Source organism: Petromyzon marinus (assembly GCF_048934315.1).
Source record: "Petromyzon marinus isolate PM22_M1 ecotype Great Lakes invasive population chromosome 70 unlocalized genomic scaffold, UKy_Petmar_22M1.pri1.0 chr70_unloc.4, whole genome shotgun sequence".
NCBI lineage: Eukaryota > Metazoa > Chordata > Hyperoartia > Petromyzontiformes > Petromyzontidae > Petromyzon > Petromyzon marinus.
This window is the reverse complement of record NW_027422606.1, coordinates 773,943-797,061: the sequence shown is the minus strand read 5'-3', so window position 1 is coordinate 797,061 and position 23,119 is coordinate 773,943. Positions and strand designations below refer to the sequence as shown.

Below are 23,119 nucleotides of genomic sequence, written 5' to 3'. Positions count from 1 at the left end.
CACACACAGTACACACAGTACACACACAGTACACACACAGTACACACAGTACACACACACAGTACACACACACAGTACACACACAGTACCCACCTGTGTTGCCCAGTAGGAGCGGGCCATGTCAAAGGGGTATGAGACTACCAGCTCCCCTCCGTGTAGATTGGTGCTCAGCACACAGTACACACACAGTACACACACAGTACACACACACAGTACACACACACAGTACACACACAGTACACACACAGTACACACACACAGTACACACACACAGTACACACACACAGTACACACACACACACACAGTACACACACACAGTACACACACAGTACACACACACACAGTACACACACACAGTACACACACACAGTACACACACAGTACACACACACACAGTACACACACACAGTACACACACAGTACCCACCTGTGTTGCCCAGTAGGAGCGGGCCATGTCAAAGGGGTATGAGACTACCAGCTCCCCTCCGTGTAGATTGGTGCTCAGCACACAGTACACACACAGTACACACACAGTACACACACACAGTACACACACACAGTACACACACAGTACACACACAGTACACACACACAGTACACACACACAGTACACACACACAGTACACACACACACACACAGTACACACACACAGTACACACACAGTACACACACACAGTACACACACACAGTACACACACAGTACCCACCTGTGTTGCCCAGTAGGAGCGGGCCATGTCAAAGGGGTATGAGACTACCAGCTCCCCTCCGTGTAGATTGGTGCTCAGCACACAGTACACACACACAGTACACACACAGTACACACACACACAGTACGCACACACACAGTACACACAGTACCCACCTGTGTTGCCCAGTAGGAGCGGGCCATGTCAAAGGGGTATGAGACTACCAGCTCCCCTCCGTGTAGATTGGTGCTCAGCACACAGTACACACACACAGTACACACACAGTACACACACACACAGTACACAGTACACACACACACAGTACACACACAGTACCCACCTGTGTTGCCCAGTAGGAGCGGGCCATGTCAAAGGGGTATGAGACTACCAGCTCCCCTCCGTGTAGGTTGGCGCTCAGCACAAACGGGATCCTCTCCATCCACGCAATGACGGCTCGAGTTTCTGGAGCCACCTACACACACAGTACACACACAGTACACACACAGTACACACACAGTACACACAGTACACACACAGTACACACACAGTACACACACAGTACACACAGTACACACACAGTACACACACACACAGTACACACAGTACACACACAGTACACACACACACAGTACACACACACACAGTACACACACACACAGTACACACACAGTACACACAGTACACACACAGTACACACACACACAGTACACACACACAGTACACACACAGTACACACACACAGTACACACACAGTACACACAGTACACACACAGTACACACACACACACATTACACACACAGTACACACAGTACACACACACACAGTACACACACAGTACACACAGTACACACACAGTACACACACACACAGTACACACACAGTACACACACACAGTACACACACACACAGTACACACACAGTACACACACAGTACACACACACAGTACACACACACTACACACACAGTACACACACACAGTACACACACACAGTACACACACACAGTACACACAGTACACACACAGTACACACACACAGTACACACACACAGTACACCCCCACAGTTCTCACACACAGTACACACAGTACACACCCACAGTACTCACACACAGTACACACACAGTACACACCCACAGTACACAGTACACCCACAGTACACACACAAAGTACACACAATACACAGTACACACACAGTACACAGTACACCCACAGCACACACAAAGTACACACAATACACAGTACACACACACACAGTACACATCCTTCACAGATGTGATTAGATCACGGATTTTTGTATCCTGTATTCAATCACACCATAGGGCCCACTGCATTTACGACCAAGAGCACCTAGCCAGTGAACTGGAACACGTTCACCAGGAACCGCATCATTAGCAAAGCTGTTTCTCCAAACAATGGATCAACAGCCTCCGGACAAGCCCATCAAAACCATCACGTTACCATTCGTAGCAGGCGCTACCAAAAATATTCCCTGAAATCTCAAACAAACGCAAGATCCACGTCCCAGCCGACACGCCACGCAAAATCCGTGCTCCGATCGCATCTGTGAAGGACCTCGCGCAAAACCCTGGCGCTCACGGACCTGAGTTGTACCTGCGGCAGCGGTTGCATCGGGGGGGGAAAGGCAAACGACACGTCTGGGACCGTCTTCGCGGACGCAAGGCAGATCCGGAACACGGCAGGGCCAATGCCTCCGCCGTGGCTGACCACTGTCACGTAACGTGGTGGGGCTCGCAGTGATGCTGAGACCCCCGGGCGCTCCGCAAATCTTAGGTGCCACTGCCAAAGGTCTGAACTTTGATCTGAAGCGTTCGCGAATGCAGGCAATCCGTATCCTTAGCTCTGTCCGGTAAAAGTCACCGTTGAAGGAGAAGCAATGAAACAATTAAAATATATATAAAACTATTTTATAAATATATATATATGAAACTCTATATAAAACTATATGAAACCCTTCAGTCGCGAAAGCTTTAAATCAAAATACGACCACGACCAGTTAAGGCTTTTGCCTTGTTTAATGACATCCTTCCAAAGATTGCTCAATTTGTATCCATCCTGCGTCTATAGGAATAGGTTTTACCCTTTTAATTGGCACAAAAACTGACACCTTTATTCAAGGCATCATGTTTGCAATAACCACAACACAAGCAGTCAAAATGCAAACAAAAAAGACAACTCTGATAATAATATGCACTGTCCTTGATATTATTATCAGAGTTGTCTTTTTTGTTTGCATTTTGACTGCTTGTGTTGTGGTTATTGCAAACATGATGCCTTGAATAAAGGTGTCAGTTTTTGTGCCAGTTAAAAGGGTAAAACCTATTCCTATATCTTGTTTCTGGCAAAGGAGGTCTCATAATGTAAATCTTGCGTCTATGTTTACATCTACCTGGATGGCTCCATGAACAGACCTTTGATATTCTTAGCTCTTTCGGTGAAGTCACGTTGAAGGGGAACAACAATAAAATAATAAAAAATATAAAACAATCAAAAAAATTCTCACGACGTTTCGACCGTAACGCAAACGGTCGTCATCAGGTGCGAAAAACCCAACGGCAAGAAGCATTTGAAAGAAGTGGCGGTTTGTATTTGTTTCTTTATTTTTAAAAAACGTTTTTAATATAAATAAATACAAACACCGTTTAAAAATAAATAAATCGATGCAAACCGCCACTCATTCTTAGTTCTTTCGGTAAAAGTCACGTTGAAGGGAAACAACAAAAAAATAAAAAATATATATAAAACAATAAAAAAAATCTCACGACGTTTCGACCATAACACAAACGGTCGTCCTCAGGTGTGTTGGTTTTTTATATATATTTTTATTATTTTCTTGTTTCCCTTCAACGTGACTTTACCGAAAGAACTAAGAGTATCAAAGGTCTGTTCAAGGAGCCATCCAGGTAGATGTAAACATAGACGCAAGATGGATACAAATTGAGCAATCTTTGGAAGGATGTCATTAAACCAGGCAAAAGCCTTAACTGGTCGAGGTTGTATATTGATTTAAAGCTTTCATGACTGCAGGGATTCAAATTCTTTGGTTCTTTGCGGTAAAGTCGCCACCACGTAGAAGGGGAAACAATAAAATAATAAAAATATAAAACAATAAAATTATTGTAAAACAATAAAATTATTATTCTTGGTTCTTTCGGTAAAGTCGCCACCACGTAGAAGGGAAACAATAAAATAATAAAAATGTAAAACGATAAGATCCTCACGACGTTTCGACTGCAACACGAGAAACCACGGCAAGAAAATTTTACAAAAAGTGGCGGTTATTTTTTAACGTCAGTCGAAACGTGGTGAGAATTTTATTGTTTTATATTTTTGTTATTTTATTGTTTCCCCTTCTACGTGGTGGTGACTTTACCGAAAGAACCAAGAATAATAATTTTATTGTTTTACAATAATTTTATTGTTTTATATTTTTATTATTTTATTGTTTCCCCTTCTAACGTGGTGGTGACTTTACCGAAAGAACCAAGAATAATAATTTAATTTTTCGATTTAAAGCTTTCGTGACTGCAATGATTCATCTTCTTTGGTTCTTTCGGTAAAGTCACGTAGAATGAGAATAAAATAATAAATTGATAAAATAAAATAACACAATAATATTCTCACGACGTTTCGGCCACAACACAAGCGGCCTTCATCAGGTGAAGGGGGCGAGACTGTCTGGTAGGACAGCGCTGGAGTTGTGGTTGTGTCCATCACAACCACACACGCGTGTGTGTGTGTGACACACACACGCGTGTGTGTGACACGTGTGTGCGACACGTGTGTGTGTGTGTGACACGCGTGTGCTGACCGTGGAGTTGGGCCCCGAGTACCACTCGGGGACCGTGATGTAGTGGTTGGGGAACTCGCGAGGGATGACGTCGCGATCCTCGGCATCCCACAGCACGGAGTTGAGGTCGGCGAAGTTGTGGTTCAGGTCGATGCCGTCACGGGTCCAGCGGCCCTCGGCCCAGCCAGCGAGCTCGGAGCCCTCTCGGACGCGACAACAACGACAACAACAACAACTACAACAACCACTACAACAACCATTACAACAACCATTACAACAACCACTACAACAACCATTACAACAACAACAACAACAACTACAACAACCACTACAACAACCATTACAACAACAACCACTACAACAACCACTACGACAACGACAACAACAACAACTACAACAACCATTACAACAAATACTACAACAACAACCACTACAACAACCATTACAACAACAACCACTACAACAACCACTACAACAACCACTACAACAACTACAACAACCACTACAACAACCACATCCATTACAACAACCATTACAACAAGCACTAAGACAACAACAACAACAACCACTACAACAACCATTACAACAACAACCACTATAACAACCACTAAACAACAACCACTACAACAACCACTAAACAACAACCACTACAACAACCACTACAACAACAACCACTACAACAACAACCACTACAAGAACAACTACAACAATCACAACAACAACCACTACAACAACCACTACAACAACCACTACAACAACTACAACAACCACTACAACAACCACATCCATTACAACAACCATTACAACAAGCACTAAGACAACAACAACAACAACAACCACTACAACAACCATTACAACAACCACTAAACAACAACCACTACAACAACCACTACAACAACCACTAAACAACAACCACTACAACAACCACTACAACAACAACCACTACAACAACAACCACTACAACAACAACCACTACAACAACCACTACAACAACAACCACTACAACAACAACCACTACAGCAACCATTACAACAACCACTACAACAACCATTACAACAACCACTACAACAGCAACCACTACAACAACCATTACAACAACCACTACAACAACCATTACAACAACCATTACAACAACAACCACTACAACAACCATTACAACAACCACTACAACAACCACTACAACAACAACCACTACAACAACCATTACAACAACCACTACAACAACAACCACTACAACAACCATTACAAAAACCACTAAACAACAACCACTACAACAACCACTACAACAACAACCACTACAACAAAAACCACTACAACAACCATTACAACAACCACTACAACAACAACAACAACCACTACAACAACCACTACAACAACTACTACAACAACAACCACTACAACAACCACTACAACAACAACCACTACAACAACAACAACTACAACAACCACTACAACAACCACTACAACAACCATTACAACAACCACTACAACAATCACAACAACAACCACTACAACAACAACCACTACAACAACAACCACTACAACAACAACTACTACAACACCAACTACAACAACAATAAACACTACAACAACCACTACAACAACAACAATAACCACTACAACAACCATTACAACAACAATCACTACAACAACGACAACAACAACAACCACTACAACAAAATCAACGACAACAACAATTACAACAACCACTACAACAACAAACACTACAACAACAACCACAACAACAACCACTACAACGACAACAAGGACAACAACCACTACAACAACCACTACAACAACAACCACTACAACAACAATAACCAATACAACAACAACCACTACAACAACAACTATCACAACCACCACAACCACCACACCAACCACCATCACGACCACAACAACCACAACAACCACAATCACCACTACAACAATCATTACAACCACAACCACTACAACCACCACAACCACCACAACCACCATCTATTTACTCAGTGGGTCTCTATGGTTCTAAATGTAGTCTCTGGGTCTCTGTGGGTCTCTATGGGTCTCTATGAGTCTCACAGAGACCCATAGAGACCCAAACTCATAGAGACCCATACTCATAAGACATTCATACATAGAGACCCATAGAGACCCATACTCATAGAGACACATACTCATAGAGACCTACACTCATAGAGACACATAGAGACCCATACTCATAGAGACCCATACTCATAGAGACCCATAGAGACCCATTCTCATAGAGACCCATACTCATAGAGACCCACACTCATAGAGACACACACTCATAGAGACCCATAGAGACCCATTCTCATAGAGACCCATACTCATAGAGACCCATACTCATAAGACATTCATACATAGAGACCCATACTCATAGAGACCCACACTCATAGAGACCCATACTCATAGAGACCCATACTCATAGACATTCATACATAGAGACCCATACTCATAGAGACCCACACTCATAGAGACCCATACTCATAGAGACCCATACTCATAGAGACCCATACTCATAGAGACCCATAGAGACCCATACTCATACAGACCCATACTCATAGAGACCCACACTCATAGAGACCCATAGAGACCCATAGAGACCCATACTCATAGAGACCCATAGAGACACACACTCATAGAGACCTATAGAGACACACACTCATAGAGACCCATACTCATAGAGACCCATACTCATAGAGACCCACACACTCATAGAGACCCACACACTCATTGAGACCCATACTCATAGAGACCCACACACTCATAGAGACCCACACACTCATAGAGACCCATACTCACAGAGACCCATAGAGACCCATACTCATAGACACCCATACTCATAGAGACACATACTCATAGAGACCCATAGTCATAGACACTCATACTCATAGAGACCCATACTCATAGAGACACATACTCACAGAGACCCATAGAGACCCATACTCATAGACACCCATACCCATAGAGACACATACTCATAGAGACCCATACTCATAGACACTCATACTCATAGAGACCCATACTCATAGAGACACATACTCACAAAGACCCATAGAGACCCACACTCATAGAGACCCATACTCATAGATACCCATAGAGACCCATACTCATAGAGACCCATAGAGACCCATACTCATAGAGACCCATACTCATAGAGACCCACACTCATAGAGACCCATACTCATAGAGACCCATACAGACCCATACTCATAGAGACCCATACTCATAGAGACCCACACTCATAGAGACCCATACTCATAGAGACCCATACTCATATAGACTCATACTCATAGAGACCCACACTCATAGAGACACACACTCATAGAGACACATAGAGACACACACTCATAGAGACCCACACTCATAGAGACCCATACTCATAGAGACCCACACTCATAGAGACACACACTCATAGAGACCCATACTCATAGAGACCCACACTCATAGAGACCCATACTCATAGAGACCCATAGAGACCGATACTCATAGAGACCCATAGAGACACACACTCATAGAGACCTATAGAGACACACACTCATAGAGACCCATACTCATAGAGACCCACACACTCATAGAGACCCACACACTCATAGAGACCCATACTTACAGAGACCCATAGAGACCCATACTCATAGACACTCATACTCATAGAGACACATACTCATAGAGACACATACTCACAGAGACCCATAGAGACCCACACTCATAGAGACCCATACTCATAGAGACCCATAGAGACCCATACTCATAGAGACCCATAGAGACCCATACTCATAGAGACCCATAGAGACCCACACTCATAGAGACCCATACTCATAGAGACCCATAGAGACCCATACTCATAGAGACCCATACTCATATAGACCCATACTCATAGAGACCCACACTCATAGAGACCCATGCTCATAGAGACCCATACTCATATAGACTCATACTCATAGAGACCCACACTCATAGAGACACACACTCATAGAGACACATAGAGACCCACACTCATAGAGACCCACACTCATAGAGACCCATACTCATAGAGACCCACACTCATAGAGACACACACTCATAGAGACACATAGAGACCTACACTCATAGAGACCCATACTCATAGAGACCCATACTCATATAGACCCATACTCATAGACACTCATACTCATAGAGACACATAGCGACCCATACTCACAGAGACCCACACTCATAGAGACACACACTCATAGAGACACATCGAGACCCATACTCATAGAGACCCACACTCATAGAGACCCATACTCATAGAGACACATAGAGATCCACACTCATAGAGACCCACACTCATAGAGACCCACACTCATAGAGACCCATACTCATAGAGACCCATAGAGACCCATACTCATAGAGACCCATACTCATATAGACTCATACTCATAGAGACCCACACTCATAGAGACACACACTCATAGAGACACATAGAGACCCACACTCATAGAGACCCACACTCATAGAGACCCATACTCATAGAGACCCACACTCATAGAGACACACACTCATAGAGACACATAGAGACCCATACTCATAGAGACCCATACTCATAGAGACCCATACTCATATAGACCCATACTCATAGACACTCATACTCATAGAGACACATAGAGACCCATACTCACAGAGACCCACACTCATAGAGACACACACTCATAGAGACACATCGAGACCCATACTCATAGAGACCCACACTCATAGAGACCCATACTCATAGAGACACATAGAGATCCACACTCATAGAGACCCACACTCATAGAGACCCATACTCATAGAGACCCACACTCATATAGACCCATACTCATAGAGACCCACACTCATAGAGACTCATAGAGACACATACTCATAGAGACCCACACTCATAGAGACACACACTCATAGAGACACATAGAGACTCATAGAGACACATAGAGACACATAGAGACCCATACTAAAGCTCTAAGCTGCAGTGATGATGTCACCATCATCATCAACGTCATCATCATCATCATCGTCATCATCAACTCTCAGCGATTTCGATTCCAAACGTGGAGGGAGAAAATACAAAAAAACAACGGAGGAGGATCCGGAGGAAAAAATTTCCAAGCGATGATCACGAGGAGAGGAAGTCAACAACTCACTCACTCACTCATCGTCAGGGTCAACAACTCACTCACTCACTCATCGTCAGGGTCAACATCTCACTCACTCACTCAGTCATCGTCAGGGTCAACATCTCACTCACTCACTCATCGTCAGGGTCAACAACTCACTCACTCACTCACTCATCGTCAGGGTCAACAACTCACTCACTCACTCATCGTCAGGGTCAACATCTCACTCACTCACTCAGTCATCGTCAGGGTCAACATCTCACTCACTCACTCATCGTCAGGGTCAACAACTCACTCACTCACTCAGTCATCGTCAGGGTCAACAACTCACTCACTCAGTCATCGTCAGGGTCAACATCTCACTCACTCACTCAGTCATCGTGAGGGTCAACAACTCACTCACTCAGTCATCGTCAGGGTCAACAACTCACTCACTCAGTCATCGTCAGGGTCAACAACTCACTCACTCACTCAGTCATCGTCAGGGTCAACAACTCACTCACTCACTCAGTCATCGTCAGGGTCAACAACTCACTCACTCAGTCATCGTCAGGGTCAACATCTCACTCACTCACTCAGTCATCGTCAGGGTCAACATCTCACTCACTCACTCAGTCATCGTCAGGGTCAACATCTCACTCACTCACTCAGTCATCGTCAGGGTCAACATCTCACTCACTCAGACATCGTCAGGGTCAACATCTCACTCACTCAGTCATCGTCAGGGTCAACATCTCACTCACTCAGTCATCGTCAGGGTCAACATCTCACTCACTCACTCAGTCATCGTCAGGGTCAACATCTCACTCACTCACTCAGTCATCGTCAGGGTCAACAACTCACTCACTCAGTCATCGTCAGGGTCAACAACGCACTCACTCACTTATCGTCAGGGTCAACATCTCACTCACTCACTCAGTCATCGTGAGGGTCAACAACTCACTCACTCACTCAGCCATCGTCAGGGTCAACATCTCACTCAGTCAGTCATCGTCAGGGTCAACAACTCACTCACTCAGTCATCGTCAGGGTCAACAACTCACTCACTCACTCAGTCATCGTCAGGGTCAACAACTCACTCACTCAGTCATCGTCAGGGTCAACAACTCACTCACTCAGTCATCGTCAGGGTCAACATCTCACTCACTCACTCAGTCATCGTCAGGGTCAACATCTCACTCACTCAGTCATCGTCAGGGTCAACAACTCACTCACTCACTCAGTCATCGTCAGGGTCAACATCTCACTCACTCACTCAGTCATCGTCAGGGTCAACAACTCACTCACTCAGTCATCGTCAGGGTCAACATCTCGCTCACTCACTCAGTCATCGTCAGGGTCAACATCTCACTCACTCACTCAGTCATCGTCAGGGTCAACAACTCACTCACTCACTCAGTCATCGTCAGGGTCAACAACTCACTCACTCACTCAGTCATCGTCAGGGTCAACATCTCACTCACTCAGTCATCGTCAAGGTCAACATCTCACTCACTCACTCAGACATCGTCAGGGTCAACATCTCACTCACTCAGTCATCGTCAGGGTCAACATCTCACTCACTCACTCAGTCATCGTCAGGGTCAACAACTCACTCACTCAGTCATCGTCAGGGTCAACATCTCGCTCACTCACTCAGTCATCGTCAGGGTCAACATCTCACTCACTCAGTCATCGTCAGGGTCAACAACTCACTCACTCACTCAGTCATCGTCAGGGTCAACATCTCACTCACTCACTCAGTCATCGTCAGGGTCAACAACTCACTCACTCAGTCATCGTCAGGGTCAACATCTCACTCACTCAGTCATCGTCAGGGTCAACATCTCACTCACTCAGTCATCGTCAGGGTCAACAACTCACTCACTCAGTCATCGTCAGGGTCAACAACTCACTCACTCACTCAGTCATCGTCAGGGTCAACAACTCACTCACTCACTCAGTCATCGTCAGGGTCAACATCTCACTCACTCAGTCAGTCATCGTCAGGGTCAACATCTCACTCACTCACTCAGACATCGTCAGGGTCAACAACTCACTCACTCACTCAGTCATCGTCAGGGTCAACATCTCACTCACTCAGTCATCGTCAGGGTCAACAACTCACTCACTCAGTGATCGTCAAGGTCAACATCTCACTCACTCACTCAGACATCGTCAAGGTCAACATCTCACTCACTCACTCAGTCATCGTCAGGGTCAACATCTCACTCACTCACTCAGTCATCGTCAGGGTCAACAACTCACTCACTCAGTCATCGTCAGGGTCAACATCTCACTCACTCAGTCAGTCATCGTCAGGGTCAACAACTCACTCACTCACTCAGTCATCGTCAGGGTCAACATCTCACTCACTCACTCAGTCATCGTCAGGGTCAACATCTCACTCACTCACTCAGTCATCGTCAGGGTCAACAACTCACTCACTCACTCAGTCATCGTCAGGGTCAACAACTCACTCACTCAGTCAGTCATCGTCAGGGTCAACATCTCACTCACTCACTCAGTCATCGTCAGGGTCAACATCTCACTCACTCACTCAGTCATCGTCAGGGTCAACAACTCACTCACTCAGTCATCGTCAGGGTCAACATTTCACTCACTCACTCATCGTCAGGGTCAACAACTCACTCACTCACTCAGTCATAGTCAGGGTCAACATCTCACTCACTCAGTCATCGTCAGGGTCAACAACTCACTCACTCACTCAGTCATCGTCAGGGTCAACATCTCACTCACTCACTCAGACATCGTCAGGGTCAACAACTCACTCACTCACTCAGTCATCGTCAGGGTCAACATCTCACTCACTCAGTCATCGTGAAGGTCAACATCTCACTCACTCAGTCATCGTGAAGGTCAACATCTCACTCACTCACTCAGTCATCGTCAGGGTCAACAACTCACTCACTCAGACATCGTGAAGGTCAACATCTCACTCACTCACACAGTCATCGTCAGGGTCAACAACTCACTCACTCAGACATCGTCAGGGTCAACCACTCACTCAGTCATCATCAGGGTCAACATCTCACTCAGTCAGTCATGGTCAGGGTCAACAACTCACTCACTCACTCAGTCATCGTCAGTGTCAACATCTCACTCACTCAGTCATCATCAGGGTCAACATCTCACTCACTCACTCAGTCATCGTCAGGGTCAACAACTCACTCACTCACTCAGTCATCGTCAGGGTCAACATCTCTCTCACTCACTCATCGTCAGGGTCAACATCTCACTCACTCACTCATCGTCAGGGTCAACAACTCACTCACTCACTCAGTCATAGTCAGGGTCAACATCTCACTCACTCAGTCATCGTCAGGGTCAACAACTCACTCACTCACTCAGTCATCGTCAGGGTCAACATCTCACTCACTCACTCAGACATCGTCAGGGTCAACAACTCACTCACTCACTCAGTCATCGTCAGGGTCAACATCTCACTCACTCACTCAGTCATCGTCAGGGTCAACAACTCACTCACTCAGACATCGTGAAGGTCAACATCTCACTCACTCACACAGTCATCGTCAGGGTCAACAACTCACTCACTCAGACATCGTCAGGGTCAACAACTCACTCACTCAGTCATCGTCAGGGTCAACAACTCACTCACTCACTCAGTCATCATCAGGGTCAACATCTCACTCAGTCAGTCATGGTCAGGGTCAACAACTCACTCACTCACTCAGTCATCGTCAGTGTCAACATCTCACTCACTCAGTCATCATCAGGGTCAACATCTCACTCACTCACTCAGTCATCGTCAGGGTCAACAACTCACTCACTCACTCAGTCATCGTCAGGGTCAACATCTCTCTCACTCACTCATTGTCAGGGTCAACATCTCACTCACTCAGTCATCGTCAGGGTCAACATCTCACTCACTCACTCAGTCATCGTCAGGGTCAACATCTCACTCACTCACTCAGTCATCGTCAGGGTCAACAACTCACTCACTCAGTCATCTTCAGGGTCAACAACTCACTCACTCACTCAGTCATCGTCAGGGTCAACAACTCACTCACTCAGTCATCGTCATGGTCAACATCTCACTCACTCAGTCATCGTCAGGGTCAACATCTCACTCACTCACTCAGTCATCGTCAGGGTCAACATCTCACTCACTCACTCAGACATCGTCAGGGTCAACAACTCACTCACTCACTCAGTCATCGTCAGGGTCAACATCTCACTCACTCAGTGAGTCATCGTCAGGGTCAACATCTCACTCACTCAGTCATCGTCAGGGTCAACATCTCACTCACTCAGCCATCGTCAAGGTCAACATCTCAATCACTCACTCAGTCATCGTCAGGGTCAACATTTCACTCACTCAGTCATCGTCAGGGTCAACATCTCACTCACTCACTCAGTCATCGTCAGGGTCAACATCTCACTCACTCACTCAGTTATCGTCAGGGTCAACATCTCACTCACTCACTCAGTCATCGTCAGGGTCAACAACTCACTCACTCAGTCATCGTCAGGGTCAACAACTCACTCAGTCATCGTCAGGGTCAACAACTCACTCACTCACTCAGTCATCGTCAGGGTCAACAACTCACTCACTCAGCCATCGTCAGGGTCAACATTTCACTCACTCACTCATCGTCAGGGTCAACATCTCACTCACTCAGTCATCGTCAGGGTCAACATCTCACTCACTCACTCAGTCATCGTCAGGGTCAACATCTCACTCAGTCACTCAGTCATCGTCAGGGTCAACAACTCACTCACTCAGTCATCGTCAGGGTCAACAACTCACTCACTTAGTCATCGTCAGGGTCAACATCTCACTCACTCACTCAGTCATCGTCAGGGTCAACATCTCACTCACTCACTCAGTCATCGTCAGGGTCAACAACTCACTCACTCAGTCATCTTCAGGGTCAACAACTCACTCACTCAGTCATCGTCAGGGTCAACAACTCACTCACTCAGTCATCGTCATGGTCAACATCTCACTCACTCAGTCATCGTCAGGGTCAACATCTCACTCACTCACTCAGTCATCGTCAGGGTCAACATCTCACTCACTCACTCAGACATCGTCAGGGTCAACAACTCACTCACTCACTCAGTCATCGTCAGGGTCAACATCTCACTCACTCAGTGAGTCATCGTCAGGGTCAACATCTCACTCACTCACTCAGTCATCGTCAGGGTCAACATCTCACTCACTCAGTCATCGTCAGGGTCAACATCTCACTCACTCAGCCATCGTCAAGGTCAACATCTCAATCACTCACTCAGTCATCGTCAGCGTCAACATTTCACTCACTCAGTCATCGTCAGGGTCAACATCTCACTCACTCACTCAGTCATCGTCAGGGTCAACATCTCACTCACTCACTCAGTTATCGTCAGGGTCAACATCTCACTCACTCACTCAGTCATCGTCAGGGTCAACAACTCACTCACTCAGTCATCGTCAGGGTCAACAACTCACTCAGTCATCGTCAGGGTCAACAACTCACTCACTCACTCAGTCATCGTCAGGGTCAACAACTCACTCACTCAGCCATCGTCAGGGTCAACATTTCACTCACTCACTCATCGTCAGGGTCAACATCTCACTCACTCAGTCATCGTCAGGGTCAACATCTCACTCACTCACTCAGTCATCGTCATGGTCAACATCTCACTCAGTCACTCAGTCATCGTCAGGGTCAACAACTCACTCACTCAGTCATCGTCAGGGTCAACAACTCACTCACTTAGTCATCGTCAGGGTCAACATCTCACTCACTCACTCAGTCATCGTCAGGGTCACCAACTCACTCACTCAGTCATCGTCAGTGTCAACATCTCACTCACTCAGTCATCATCAGGGTCAACATCTCACTCACTCACTCAGTCATCGTCAGGGTCAACAACTCACTCACTCAGTCAGTCATCGTCAGGGTCAACATCTCACTCACTCAGACATCGTCAGGGTCAACGACTCACTCACTCACTCAGTCATCGTCAGGGTCAACATCTCACTCACTCAGTCATCGTCAGGGTCAACAACTCACTCACTCACTCAGTCATCGTCAGGGTCAACAACTCACTCACTCACTCATCGTCAGGGTCAACAACTCACTCACTCAGTCATCGTCAGGGTCAACATCTCACTCACTCAGTCATCGTCAGGGTCAACAACTCACTCACTCACTCAGTCATCGTCAGGGTCAACAACTCACTCACTCACTCAGTCATCGTCAGGGTCAACATCTCACTCACTCAGTCATCGTCAGGGTCAACAACTCACTCACTCACTCAGTCATCGTCAGGGTCAACATCTCACTCACTCACTCAGTCATCGTCAGGGTCAACATCTCACTCACTCAGTCATCGTCAGGGTCAACATCTCACTCACTCAGCCATCGTCAAGGTCAACATCTCAATCACTCACTCAGTCATCGTCAGCGTCAACATTTCACTCACTCAGTCATCGTCAGGGTCAACATCTCACTCACTCACTCAGTCATCGTCAGGGTCAACATCTCACTCACTCACTCAGTTATCGTCAGGGTCAACATCTCACTCACTCACTCAGTCATCGTCAGGGTCAACAACTCACTCACTCAGTCATCGTCAGGGTCAACAACTCACTCAGTCATCGTCAGGGTCAACAACTCACTCACTCACTCAGTCATCGTCAGGGTCAACAACTCACTCACTCAGCCATCGTCAGGGTCAACATTTCACTCACTCACTCATCGTCAGGGTCAACATCTCACTCACTCAGTCATCGTCAGGGTCAACATCTCACTCAGTCACTCAGTCATCGTCAGGGTCAACAACTCACTCACTCAGTCATCGTCAGGGTCAACAACTCACTCACTTAGTCATCGTCAGGGTCAACATCTCACTCACTCACTCAGTCATCGTCAGGGTCACCAACTCACTCACTCAGTCATCGTCAGTGTCAACAACTCACTCACTCAGTCATCATCAGGGTCAACATCTCACTCACTCACTCAGTCATCGTCAGGGTCAACAACTCACTCACTCAGTCAGTCATCGTCAGGGTCAACATCTCACTCACTCAGACATCGTCAGGGTCAACGACTCACTCACTCACTCAGTCATCGTCAGGGTCAACAACTCACTCACTCAGTCATCGTCAGGGTCAACAACTCACTCACTCACTCAGTCATCGTCAGGGTCAACAACTCACTCACTCACTCATCGTCAGGGTCAACAACTCACTCACTCAGTCATCGTCAGGGTCAACATCTCACTCACTCAGTCATCGTCAGGGTCAACAACTCACTCACTCACTCAGTCATCGTCAGGGTCAACAACTCACTCACTCACTCAGTCATCGTCAGGGTCAACATCTCACTCACTCAGTCATCGTCAGGGTCAACAACTCACTCACTCACTCAGTCATCGTCAGGGTCAACATCTCACTCACTCACTCAGTCATCGTCAGGGTCAACATCTCACTCACTCAGTCATCGTCAGGGTCAACATCTCACTCACTCACTCAGTCATCGTCAGGGTCAACATCTCACTCACTCAGACATCGTCAGGGTCAACAACTCACTCACTCACTCAGTCATCGTCAGGGTCAACATCTCACTCACTCACTCAGTCATCGTCAGGGTCAACAACTCACTCACTCAGTCATCGTCAGGGTCAACAACTCACTCACTCAGTCATCGTCAGGGTCAACAACTCACTCACTCACTCAGTCATCGTCAGGGTCAACATCTCACTCACTCACTCAGTCATCGTCAGGGTCAACAACTCACTCACTCACTCAGTCATCGTCAGGGTCAACATCTCACTCACTCACTCAGTCATCGTCAGGGTCAACAACTCACTCACTCAGTCATCGTCAGGGTCAACATCTCACTCACTCAGTCAGTCATCGTCAGGGTCAACATCTCACTCACTCACTCAGACATCGTCAGGGTCAACATCTCACTCACTCACTCAGTCATCGTCAGGGTCAACAACTCACTCACTCAGTCATCGTCAGGGTCAACATCTCACTCACTCAGTCAGTCATCGTCAGGGTCAACAACTCACTCACTCACTCAGTCATCGTCAGGGTCAACAACTCACTCACTCAGTCAGTCATCGTCAGGGTCAACATCTCACTCACTCAGACATCGTCAGGGTCAACGACTCACTCACTCACTCAGTCATCGTCAGGGTCAACAACTCACTCACTCAGTCATCGTCAGGGTCAACAACTCACTCACTCAGTCATCGTCAGGGTCAACAACTCACTCAGTCATCGTCAGGGTCAACAACTCACTCACTCACTCAGTCATCGTCAGGGTCAACATCTCACTCACTCACTCAGTCATCGTCAGGGTCAACAACTCACTCACTCAGTCATCGTCAGGGTCAACATCTCACTCACTCAGTCAGTCATCGTCAGGGTCAACATCTCACTCACTCACTCAGTCATCGTCAGGGTCAACAACTCACTCACTCACTCAGCCATCGTCAGGGTCAACATCTCACTCAGTCAGTCATCGTCAGGGTCAACAACTCACTCAGTCAGTCATCGTCAGGGTCAACATCTCACTCACTCAGACATCGTCAGGGTCAACATCTCACTCACTCAGTCATCGTCAGGGTCAACAACTCACTCACTCACTCAGTCATCGTGAGGGTCAACAACTCACTCACTCAGTCAGTCATCGTCAGGGTCAACATCTCACTCACTCACTCAGTCATCGTCAGGGTGAGGGGTGGAACCCACGACCTCGTGTGGACTAGGCGAGGTAGTCAACATCTCACCGCTCACTCAGACATCGTCAGGGGTCAGGATCGATCCCACAACCTCCTGTACACCGGGCGAGGTAGTCAACACCTTAGGCTTAGGGTCAGCGTCAATATTGAACCCCGCGCCCTCCTGCACACCGGACGAGGTAGTCAACACCTTAGGCTTAGGGTCAGCGTCAATATTGAACCCCGCGCCCTCCTGCACACCGGACGAGGTAGTCAACACCTTAGGCTTGGGGTCAGGTTGGAACCCCACGACATCTCCTGCGTTAATATTGAACCCACGACCTCCTGCACACCGGGAGAGGTAGTCAACATCTCACCCACTCACTCAGACATCGCCAGGGGTCAGGATCTCACCCACGACCTCCTGCACACCAGGCGAGGTAGTCAACATCTCACCCACTCACTCAGACATCGCCAGGGTCAACATCTCACCCACGACCTCTCCTGCACACCAGGCGAGGTAGTCAACACCTTAGTCTTGGGGTCAACGTCTCACCCACGGCACCTCCTGCACACCAGGCGAGGTAGTCAACATCTCACCCACGACATCTCCTTATCACCGGGCGAGGTAGTCAACACCTGAGTCTTGGGGTCAACGTCTCACCCACTGCACCTCCTGCACACCAGGCGAGGTATTCAACATCTCACCCACGACATCTCCTTATCACCGGGCGAGGTAGCCAACACCTGAGTCTTGGGGTCAACGTCTCACCCACGACCTCTCCTGCACACCAGGCGAGGTAGTCAACATCTCACCCACGACATCTCCTTATCACCGGGCGAGGTAGTCAACACCTTAGTCTTGGGGTCAACGTCTCACCCACGACCTCTCCTGCACACCGGGCGAGGTAGTCAACATCTCACCCACAACCTCCTGCACACCGGGCGAGGTAGTCAACATCTCACCCACTCACTCAGACATCGCCAGGGGTCAGGATCTCACCCACGACCTCCTGCACATCCAGGCGAGGTAGTCAACACCTGAGTCTTGGGGTCAGGATGGAACCCACGACCTCCTGCACACCAGGCGAGGTAGTCAACATCTCACCCACGACCTCTCCTGCACACCAGGCGAGGTATTCAACATCTCACCCACGACATCTCCTTATCACCGGGCGAGGTAGCCAACACCTTAGTCTTGGGGTCAACGTCTCACCCACTGCACCTCCTGCACACCAGGCGAGGTATTCAACATCTCACCCACGACATCTCCTTATCACCGGGCGAGGTAGCCAACACCTTAGTCTTGGGGTCAACATCTCACCCACGACATCTCCTTATCACCAGGCGAGGTAGCCAACACCTGAGTCTTGGGGTCAACGTCTCACCCACGGCACCTCCTGCACACCAGGCGAGGTAGCCAACACCTGAGTCTTGGGGTCAACATCTCACCCACGACCTCTCCTGCACACCAGGCGAGGTATTCAACATCTCACCCACGCCACCTCCTGCACACCAGGCGAGGTAGTCAACACCTGAGTCTTGGGGTCAACGTCTCACCCACGCCACCTCCTGCACACCAGGCGAGGTAGCCAACACCTGAGTCTTGGGGTCAACATCTCACCCACGACATCTCCTTATCACCGGGCGAGGTAGTCAACACCTGAGTCTTGGGGTCAACGTCTCACCCACGGCACCTCCTGCACACCAGGCGAGGTATTCAACATCTCACCCACGACATCTCCTTATCACCGGGCGAGGTAGCCAACACCTGAGTCTTGGGGTCAACATCTCACCCACGACCTCTCCTGCACACCCGGCGAGGTAGTCAACACCTGAGTCTTGGGGTCAACGTCTCACCCACGACATCTCCTGCACACCAGGCGAGGTAGCCAACACCTGAGTCTTGGGGTCAACATCTCACCCACGCCATCTCCTGCACACCAGGCGAGGTAGCCAACACCTGAGTCTTGGGGTCAACATCTCACCCACGCCATCTCCTGCACACCAGGCGAGGTAGCCAACACCTGAGTCTTGGGGTCAACATCTCACCCACGACCTCCTGCACACCAGGCGAGGTAGCCAACACCTGAGTCTTGGGGTCAACGTCTCACCCACGCCACCTCCTGCACACCAGGCGAGGTAGCCAACACCTGAGTCTTGGGGTCAACATCTCACCCACGACCTCTCCTGCACACCAGGCGAGGTAGCCAACACCTGAGTCTTGGGGTCAACGTCTCACCCACGGCACCTCCTGCACACCAGGCGAGGTAGCCAACACCTGAGTCTTGGGGTCAACGTCTCACCCACGGCACCTCCTGCACACGGGGGCGAGGGCAGCCGCCTTCCTTCCCACCTTGACGGCGGCGACTTCGTAGCCGTCGGGGTTCATGGAGGGGAGCAGGTGAATGCGAGTGCCGTCCACGAGCGAGCGCACGCGCTCGTCGCCCGCCAGGTAGGCCCGGCACAGGTACTGCATGAGCAGCAGCAGCAACTCGCGGCCCAGCACCTCGTTGCCGTGCATGCCGGCCACGTAGCGGAACTCCGGCTCACCTGCGGGGGGGGCGTGTGTGTGTGTGTTTACAGGTGTGTGTTTACAGGTGTGTGTGTGTGTACAGGTGTGTGTTTACAGGTGTGTGTGTGTGTGTACAGGTGTGTGTGTACAGGTGTGTGTGTGTGTACAGGTGTGTGTACAGGTGTGTGTGTACAGGTGTGTGTTTACAGGTGTGTGTGTGTGTACAGGTGTGTGTGTACAGGTGTGTGTGTGTGTACAGGTGTGTGTACAGGTGTGTGTGTACAGGTGTGTGTTTACAGGTGTGTGTGTGTGTGTACAGGTGTGTGTGTACAGGTGTGTGTGTACAGGTGTGTGTACAGGTGTGTGTGTACAGGTGTGTGTACAGGTGTGTGTTTACAGGTGTGTTTACAGGTGTGTGTGTACAGGTGTGTGTGTACAGGTGTGTGTTTACAGGTGTGTGTACAGGTGTGTGTGTACAGGTGTGTGTGTACAGGTGTGTGTTTACAGGTGTGTGTACAGGTGTGTGTTTACAGGTGTGTGTGTACAGGTGTGTGTGTGTACAGGTGTGTGTGTACAGGTGTGTGTTTACAGGTGTGTGTACAGGTGTGTGTGTACAGGTGTGTGTGTACAGGTGTGTGTTTACAGGTGTGTGTACAGGTGTGTGTTTACAGGTGTGTGTGTACAGGTGTGTGTGTGTACAGGTGTGTGTTTACAGGTGTGTGTACAGGTGTGTGTACAGGTGTGTGTGTACAGGTGTGTGTCTACAGGTGTGTGTGTGTGTACAGGTGTGTTTACAGGTGTGTTTACAGGTGTGTGTGTACAGGTGTGTGTGTACAGGTGTGTGTTTACAGGTGTGTGTACAGGTGTGTGTTTACAGGTGTGTGTGTACAGGTGTGTGTGTGTACAGGTGTGTGTGTGTACAGGTGTGTGTTTACAGGTGTGTGTGTGTACAGGTGTGTGTGTACAGGTGTGTTTACAGGTGTGTGTGTGTGTTTACAGGTGTGTGTACAGGTGTGTGTGTGTGTGTACAGGTGTGTGTTTACAGGTTTGTGTGTGTGTACATGTGTGTGTGTACAGGTGTGTTTACAGGTGTGTGTGTGTGTTTACAGGTGTGTGTGTACAGGTGTGTTTACAGGTGTGTGTGTGTACAGGTGTGTGTTTACAGGTGTGTTTACAGGTGTGTGTGTGTGTTTACAGGTGTGTGTACAGGTGTGTGTGTGTACAGGTGTGTGTTTACAGGTGTGTGTGTGTGTTTACAGGTGTGTGTACAGGTGTGTGTGTGTACAGGTGTGTGTGTACAGGTGTGTGTTTACAGGTGTGTGTGTGTGTTTACAGGTGTGTGTACAGGTGTGTGTGTGTACAGGTGTGTGTGTACAGGTGTGTGTTTACAGGTGTGTGTGTACAGGTGTGTGTTTACAGGTGTGTTTACAGGTGTGTGTGTGTGTTTACAGGTGTGTGTACAGGTGTGTGTGTGTACAGGTGTGTGTGTACAGGTGTGTGTTTACAGGTGTGTGTGTGTGTGTACAGGTGTGTGTTTACAGGTGCGTTTACAGGTGTGTGTGTGTTTACAGGTGTGTGTACAGGTGTGTGTGTGTACAGGTGTGTGTGTACAGGTGTGTGTACAGGTGTGTGTGTGTGTTTACAGGTGTGTGTACAGGTGTGTGTGTGTGTTTACAGGTGTGTGTACAGATGTGTGTGTGTGTGTTTACACCAATACTAAGCACCTGCCAGGGTATTTTGTACCATCGGACACTCCACCCCCACAACTCCCAATCGGTGATGGGGCAGTTGTGGAGAGAGTGGAGAGTTTCCCATACCTGGGCAGTGTGCTTATGACCGGCTCCAGCTTAACAGCAGAGGTCTCACTCCAAATCAGTCGAGCAGCAATATCTTTTCATCGGTTGCATAACGCTATGTGGAAGTTACCTGGTCTGTCGCTCCGCACTAAGTTTCAGGTCTTCTCGGCCACGGTCATTCCCTCCCTTCTCTACGCTTGCGAAACGTGGACCCCCCTAATGGAACATCTTCGCCGGTTAGAAACATTTAGGCTGGCCTGCCTACGATCCATCCTGGGTTTAACCAGACTGGACTGTGTGAGGAGCTCACAAATCCTTGAAAGATCTGGACAAGGTCCCATCGGTGAGCTCCTCCGGCGGGCAAGGCTGCGATGGCTGGGTCATGTAGCCCGCATGCCCAGCCACCGCATGCCTAAACAGCTTTTGTTCGGCCGGATCGAGGGGGCTAAGCGGGCGCGGCACGGGCTAGAGAAGAGATGGAGTGATGTGGTACAGGAGGACGTGGAGCTGAGTGG

At 48.2% G+C, this 23,119-nt stretch overlaps 1 protein-coding gene across 1 annotated transcript in view; it reads right to left on the bottom strand.

Moving 5' to 3' along the window:
* Window positions 1–23,119, bottom strand: part of LOC142908119 (putative carboxypeptidase X1) — a gene marked incomplete at its 3' end in the record, with an annotated part of 62,024 nt that overhangs the window by 6,565 nt on the left and 32,340 nt on the right. The window contains exons 9-11 of the mRNA XM_076058379.1: window positions 20,650–20,846; window positions 4,519–4,698; window positions 1,029–1,160 (exon numbers count right to left, since the gene is read on the bottom strand). Of these exons, the coding sequence (XP_075914494.1) occupies window positions 1,029–1,160; window positions 4,519–4,698; window positions 20,650–20,846 (509 nt within the window). The remainder of the gene's footprint in view (window positions 1–1,028; window positions 1,161–4,518; window positions 4,699–20,649; window positions 20,847–23,119) is intronic.